Source organism: Lactuca serriola, chromosome 4 (assembly GCF_051521515.1).
Source record: "Lactuca serriola cultivar US96UC23 chromosome 4, Lser_US96UC23_V15, whole genome shotgun sequence".
NCBI lineage: Eukaryota > Viridiplantae > Streptophyta > Magnoliopsida > Asterales > Asteraceae > Lactuca > Lactuca serriola.
Genome location: NC_136411.1, coordinates 82118576 through 82126959, shown reverse-complemented (window position 1 = coordinate 82126959; position 8384 = coordinate 82118576). Strand labels below are relative to the sequence as shown.

Sequence of the window (8384 nt, the reverse complement as noted above, 5' to 3'; positions counted from 1 at the left end):
TCATGCTATTTTTGAATCATATTATTTTTAAATAATAAAATTTTGAATCAAATTATTTTAAATCATAGTATTTTGGATCACATCATTCTTGAATTATATAATTTTAGATCAATAATATATTCAATTTAATAAAGTTTTTGTTCTAAAAACAAAATTTGGATCATTATATATTTCGAATTATTTAATTTTGAATCATAAAAAATATAATTAAGGATCATAAAATATTTGAATCAAAATATTTTTAGATAATAACAATTTAAGGATCATAAATATATTGAATCATAACATTTGTTTGAACAATAAATATTTTGCACCATCTCATTTTGGATCATATTATGTTTGATATTTTTTTAAAAAACAAAACTTAACGTATAATTTTTTAAAATAAAGTTTGATATCTAAACAACCTTATTTATAAAAAATTCTTTTAAAAAGTTTCATAACATATGATACCATAAACCTTTAAAAGAACTTTTTACTTTGGACAACAAAAATTTTCATGTTTTATTTCTTAGACAAAACTACAAAAATGGCCTCTGGTTTACCAAATGTCACAAACTCAATACCTGTGATTTTCTTTTTGACGAACATGGTACTTCTAGTTTCTAAAACTTGCGTGAATGACTCTTTTAGCTGACGTTGTTACTGTTCATCCGTTAGTGTGAGAGTATTTTTTTTTTCACTAACGGATGAATAATAACGACGTTAGCAAAATGATCATTCGTGCAACTTTTAGAAACCATAGAGTTCATGTTTGTCAAAAATAATTAACAAGGATTAAGTTCGTGAGCTTTGGTAAACCACAAAGCCCATTTTTATAATTTTGTCTATATTTTATAAAAAAAATAAAATCATTTAAGCAAAACATTTGTATCTTTAACACTATATTTTATTTAAAAAAAAATCTATTACAAACTCACTAAAATAGTATTATGAAGAACTTTATCACTTGCTTTTTGAATTTGAACCAATTTCGTTATATTTTATAAAAATAATATTTCATAAGAATAAAAATAAACACCTCAAAAACTTATTAAAAAAAATCTTTTTAGAAAGTCACTAGCATAAGTATTCCTTAAATTTTCATGATTTTTTGAAAAAAAAATTACTTGGTTTTTTTATAAAAATTAAAAAACAAAAAAAAAATATTTTTTTTTCAAATTTTCATTATTATGCTCATTTTGTAGAGAACAAAATTTTAAGAACTTTGGTTTTTTCATAATATTTTTAAAGAAAAAAAATTATGACCAAAAAATAAAATGAGTGGAAAAAAAATGTTGGATTAGGTGTCTAAGCCCATAACTATAATTGATATGTACTTGAATTGATAGCAGCACAGGCCTTTTGGGTTGCCCTCAAACCTAGCAAACTTAAAGGAAATTATGAAAGGAGAGATATTAATTTATTATAAGATTAATAAATTAATATAAATGAATTTATTAATATGTTAAAAGATTAATATATTAATAAGAAATTATTTTGTTTAATTAATTGTTAGCCAGAAATTAATTAGAATTAATTTCGGGGTTAAAAGAATTAATTATAAGGTGTAGGGACTAGTTTGCAATTATCTAATAGTTGAGTGGAAGGCTCTAGAACCCCCTTGGATAAGGGTGGACGAAATCTTTAGGGGAAACCCTAATAATTTTGTCCATAAAGGCTTGGATAAGACCCTTGGGTTTGCTTAGGCCCTAAGCAAAGGATAACTAGGGTTTCCCCTAAACCCTAGATCCCTCAACTATATAAGGAGCCTCCTGGTTCACATTTTGGTCACTCTTTCTTTGGAAGAATCTGTTAGGGCCGAAAATTGGATATTCCCTCTCTCTCCTTCTACTTTCCTTCTTGCTAGTTTGGGTGTGATTCCATTAGAGGCATTACACTTGTGGTGCTAAGCTTCCAAGAAGATTAAGATCAAGATCAAGGGAATCATCAATTGTTTACTATAACAATTGAAAGATATGTAATTACTAAACCCTAGTTTGTAAATTTCGATTATAGCCTCTCTCCTCTAGGGTTCTTGTTTTGCAATTCAAAGTTGTATGTTCAATAGATAAAACATAGATCCAAAGTAGGTTGCATGTGAACTTAGGAATTGTTTTCTAGTTTATTTGTTTTACCTAAAACCCATCAAAAAACCCCTACCAACCAAAGGTTGAGGGACAAGTGACACAGAAAGAAAAAAGTATTGTTGGACGTGCTTTTTTTTTCCGCCTATTTAACGTTTCAAACAATTAAAATTTACCGGAGAATACTAGAAGCTTGTATATAATTACAAAAATACATATCATCTCGCAAGATTTTGACGATAAATAAAATTAAATCTTATCCATTTTTTTTCCAATCATACGACAAAGATTTGTCATTGCAGTTATAACAACCCAAAATTTCCAACATTTTTCTTCATTTTTATTTAGCAAAAATCTCCAAGTATCATAAAAACCAAAATAAGAAATCTCAGGTGTATCACAATCATCCCAAATCAGAGTATCAAAATGCGGAAATCATATAAACATCTGCAAGTCGGAGTGCACAATCATGCTTTTGTCTTCTTGCGTTCATCCAACATACTTGAAACACATTTAATCAAAAACTATAAGCATAAAACTTAATGAGTTCTTCCCAAAATATCCATACAACACAACATAATAAACAGTTATGGGTTATTAGCAGCCTTGAGGATTATCAACAATCCCAGTGGGCTAAAAACACGCCATGTGGATTAACAACATGTTCAGAGGTTATTAGCAACCCTAAGGATTATCAACAATCCCAAAGTATCATACTGCAATTTAGACAAAACAACAAACAACAATAAAGACCCAACTGATCACAAACATAAATACCATAAAAGTAAAGTAGCGAGAAGACTCACCTTACAAATATCAACTAGAAACACGACAACTCTCACACACAGGGTCGAGATGATCAACAAGACACCTAACAACAGTACAGTCATACCCTATCAACTTACACCCTTAAAACCCTAGCTTGACCCAAAAGTCAACCAAGGCTAAAAAGTCAACCATGGTAAACTCCAGCCAATGGTCACGTCGTGATTGGAAAAGGACAAAATAGTCGTGAAATACCACATCTCACGACGTGACATGCTACTGATCACGTCGTGAGATCTGCTCTAGCCAACTTTGAATATTAAGCCCTTAATATCTAAAGCCATTCCTTGAGACTTCCGGAGGGTCTCCCCCAATCGTAAGGACCATAATAATCAAAGCTTTACAATCATGCATGTCCAATGCATGACGTGGACACCAACTAGGTTAATAAGAAGATAATAAGATCAAGAATCATGCTTGGAGTAAAAAACCAACACCAAACTTTAGATTTGAACTCCTACTAAAATGAATTGCCTTAATGATCCATACAATTGCTAGCTTTATGTATCTCATGCATCCTACCCAACGCATCCATGAAAAAGAAAGCATAAATCTTAGATCTAGCATTCATTAGAGATAAAGGCATGAACTTTATAATTTACAAAGGTCCAAAAGCACAAAAAGATGATGAAGTAGGAGCTTGATTTCCAAAATGATGCACCCAAGGAATCTTCTTCTTCTTCTAAGGGCCAAATACCACCAAATAAGCTCTTTAAGGTCACTAATGTAGGCTAATAGTGTTTTGGGTAGGAAGGAGGTGATGGAGGCTGAGGGTTATTCTGATCTCACGACGTGAACACCTATGTGTCACATTGTGAGCCTTAAAATGAGGAATCTTTTAACATTGCTTCAAATATTTAAACATCGAGGGTTTATATATATATATATATATATATATATATATATATATATATATATATATATATATAGGAAATTAAGTAAACTAATCAAATGAACTTTTTAAAGAAAATAACTTTTTCTTTTGGTTTTTAAAAAATGACAATTTACTTTCGAATTTTCTATTCTAGTATGTTTCTGAAATGCGGGTTATTTTTTTCAAATTTTTTCTTACTTATATCGAAAATGTTATTTTTGACGTGTTTAATATCATTATTTTTCAATCAATTGTTTAATTTTAAGTCATATTAACCTATATATTGTTTATTTACTATGTTTGTTTAATCTTTTGTTTGATTGTTGGTTACGCGCAACACTCACCAGGACATTTTTGCGTATTATAACGTGCAAACACAGCCATCTTCACCGTTTTGGGGCGTTATATGCATGTACGTTGCTTCTCATTACCACCATAACCTTCATTTAATGTCGTTTCCTTCTTTTTCTCTAAAAACACTGGCCCACACCTACCAGCCTTAGATTTTAGTAAAAAACATTTATTTTTCCTTGAAATTTCGGGTTCCGAAATTTCAATCCAAAAACCAGAATATTGCTTCGAAATCTTGGAATTTCAGTCTGAATGTAATTTTTTTTATCAGAATTTTTTTTCCTCTTGGTCCGAAATCCTCCATTCCAAACTTACAGCAAATATTTTTTTAAAACCATTTTTTTATTATTTTCTTAAAATACATATTTACATTATGGTTAGATTCCTCAATTTCCAATGGTATGCGTAATTAAGTAAACGCTTTAGAATTGAATAAACCAAAACAATATGGATCAAAACTAAAACATTTAAAATCTTAGGGTACTAAAAAACGCAACATCACCAAACTCGAAAACCCCAAAACGCAACAACAAAACGTGGTTCGAGTGGCAATCGCATGCTTAGGATTTTAGGGTTAGGGTTTATCGATTACGGGGTACCAAATCACCAACTAACTGAACCTCGATTTCTTCATTTCAAAAGCGTAGATGGCGACGATCAATGAAACGGCGGCGGTGGAGATTGAAAATCAACAACCAGAACAGGGAGGAAGAGGAATAGTGAAGCGGAAGCCGGTGTTCGTGAAGGTGGGCGACCTGAAACCTGGAACCAACGGCCATACCCTCGCCGTCAAGGTCTTGTCTTCAACGACGGTCTTAGACAAGAAATCACGAATCTCATCTTCATTCAGTAGCCGACCCGGCGCTGCTAACACTCGCATCGCCGAATGCCTTATTGGTGATGAAACCGGCACCATTCTCTTCACTGCTCGTAACGATCAAGGTCCCCCTCTCTCTCTCTCTCTCACACACACACACTACTTCTCCATGACAATTTCTTAATAATACATCGGTCTATTTACTGTGTCCAAGCTTCTGGTTCGATCTATTTGTTCGAATTTTGAAATCGAAGATATTTAGCCATTTTGGTTTTGCAAAGTCATTTTGTGTAAGTTTTTGTTATGACAGTGGACTTGATGAAGGCTGGAAACTCTGTGATAATCCGAAATGCGAAGATTGATATGTTCAAAGGGTCCATGAGACTTGCTGTGGATAAATGGGGGCGAATTGAGGTGACCGAGCCTGCAAGTTTTACTGTTAAGGAGGATAACAACTTGTCTCTGGTGGAGTATGAGTTGGTGAATGTTGCTGAATAAAGATTTGGGGGAGTTTTGGTATACAAGAACATGGAGGTCAGTTTAGTCTTTTTCTTGTTGATATTATTTTAACATGTAATGGAACTAAGTCATTATGGCCTTCATACTGGTTACTCTGTAAAAAGATCATCTTTTGAATTTTCTTAGCTTTTGTGCTTACATTGGTTTATTAGATGTGTTAATTTGTTATCCTTTTTATACCTCTTTATGCTGTGGTTCACATGTTTATCTTTGTGTTTGTGTCAAAAATGCCCTCATTCAACTCAGCAACTATGTGTTTCATGACTCTATTGTTGTTAACAACTTTTTATGTTAGTAGTTTATCCAATCTCAATCTCCATATTTCTTTAAGCAACAATGGACTTGTATTCTTCAACATTAATCTTGAACTCTGGAATAAAATAAACTTTGGGTGAGATTAACATTTTTCGTGAAATGCTTTTCATCCGATGAGTTTGACATTTTTCGTGAAAATGGTGGCTACATGCTCAATTTATTTGTATGTAAAAATGTGTAGAAGTCAATGTGATAATCAATTAATCACATTAACACCGATGATCTCATTTAATCATTAAGAAAAAAACATAGAAAATTTTCATACAAATAGATTGTGTGATGGAACATTTGTAATATAAAAATTTATTCTCCATTGTAATCATGTAACTTGACATTTATCAGGTTGTTGGATTTTGGATTATTTGATTATATATTTGTGTGGTTTGTTGGGTGTGAAGTGAACAATTATTGGATAAGCAACTTTCAAGTGATAAATGTTATGCTATAGCCATTACATGTATTTTCATAAATGCAATTAATACTACAATGACAATCTAAGGTGAAAATTACTATGACCATGAATACAAAAAACTTTAATCAAGATAACATTTACATGTATTTTCATAAATGCAATTAATACTACAATCCAAGATGAAAATCACTATGACCATGAATACAAAAAACTCTAACCAAGATAACATTTGCAAACTTTTGGTCTTTCAACTTCAAACTAATATTTTTGTTGTGCTTCTTCTAACGTCATTTTCTGTAGTTATATATGTTCTTTGAACTTTAAAATGTTGTTTTTTGTTTATGTTCTTCTTCAACTTGAATTGCGTTTTTTTTTGGTTCCAACTAAGTATATTTTAACTTTGGCTTGTCAAGTAGCAAAACACATGTAGTTCTGTAAAGTTAGTTCCTCATCTATCAATTTGAAATATTTAATGTCCGGTCGCTTATCCAATAAAAACATCACACTTTGCATGGATGAAATTAACAATAATATAAGTCGATTACAATCTCTACCAAAATATTTGTTGCACTAACCACATCAAAAAACTTCATCATAAGGTTGAAGGGGGTCCATGATGTAAATGGACCTTTGACATCACATTAATTCCTTTAGGTTTCATTATTTCTTATCGACAACCTTCTCCTTCGTTAGCTTGTTTTAGATGATGAATAAAAGATTAACATCGATGATCTCATTTAATAAAGAAAAAATATATAGAAAAATTTCATGCTTTTTGGTGTTCCTCATATGATTACTAAGACGGTGACTGGTTTGCGTTTTTATTTATCATTTGTTTGGTTTGTTAGATTGTTTGATGAAACATTTGTAATACAAAAGTTTATTCTCTATTGTAATCATGTAACTTGACATTTATCAAGTTTGTTGGATTTTTGGATTATTTGATTATATATTTGTGTGGTTTGTTGGTCATAAAGTGAACAATTATTAGCTAAGCAACTTTCAAGTGATAAAATGCTATGTTATAGCCAATACATGTATTTTTATAAACAAAATTAATACTACAATCCAAGGTGAAAATCACTATGACCATGAATACAAAAAAACTCTAAGCAAGATAACATTTGCAAACTCTTGGTCCTCCAACTTCAAACTAATATTTTTGTTATGCTTCTTCTAATTGCATGTTCTTAGTTATGATATATGTTCTTCAAACTTTAAAATGTCGTTTAAGTTCCTGTTCTTCTTCAACTCGAACTGCGTTTCTTTTGGTTCCGACTAAGTATTTTTAACTCGTTGTCATGTCAAGAAGCAAAACACATGTAGTTCTGTAAAGTTACTTCATCATCTATCAATTTGAAACATTTATTGTCCGATCTTTTATCCAATAAAAATATCACACTTAGCTTAGATGAAATAAACAATAATATAGGTCCATTATAATCCCTACCAAAATATGTGTTGCACAAACCACATCAAAAAATTTCATAATAAGGTTGAAGGGGTCCATGATGTAAATGATGTACCTTTGACATCAAATTGATTCCTTTATATTTCATTATTTCTTACCGACAACTTTCTCTTTCGTTAGCTTGTTTTAGATGATGAGTAGGAGATTTACACCGATGATCTCATTTAATCATTAAGAAAAAAAACATAGAAAAATTTCATGTTTTCTCAGTGTTCCTCATACGATTGTTGAGACATCGACTCATTTGTGCTTTTATTTATTATTTGTTTGGTTTGTTAGATTGTTTGATGGAACATTTGTAATACAAAAGTTTATTCTCTATTGTAATCATGTAACTTGACATTTATCAAGTTTGTTGGTTTTTTGGATTATTTGATTATATATTTGTGTGTTTTGTTGGTTATAAACTGAACAATTATTAGCTAAGCAACTTTCAAGTGATAAAATGTTATGTTATAGCTATTACATGTATTTTTATAAACGAAATTTATACTACAATCCAGTGTGAAAATCACTATGACCATGAATACAAAAAACTCTTAAGCAACATAACAGTTGCAAACTTTTGGTCTTCCAACTTCAAACTAATATTTTTGTTGTGCTTCTTCTAAGTGCATTTTCTTTCGTTATGATATATGCTCTTCAAACTTTAAAATGTTTTATGTTCATGTTTTTCTTCTTCAACTTGAACTGTGTTTCTTTTGGTTCCGACTAAGTATCTTTTAACTCGTTGG

General features: G+C 30.9%; 1 protein-coding gene across 1 annotated transcript; it reads left to right on the top strand.

The window, feature by feature from the left end:
* Positions 1 to 4656: 4656 nt before the first annotated feature.
* Positions 4657 to 5600, top strand: LOC145102019 (uncharacterized protein At4g28440-like). Its single transcript, XM_079039345.1, has 2 exons — positions 4657 to 5058; positions 5244 to 5600. The coding sequence occupies exons 1-2, from the start codon at positions 4764 to 4766 to the stop codon at positions 5429 to 5431; spliced, it is 483 nt and encodes a 160-aa protein (XP_078895471.1). The 5' UTR covers positions 4657 to 4763; the 3' UTR covers positions 5432 to 5600.
* Positions 5601 to 8384: the final 2784 nt, after the last annotated feature.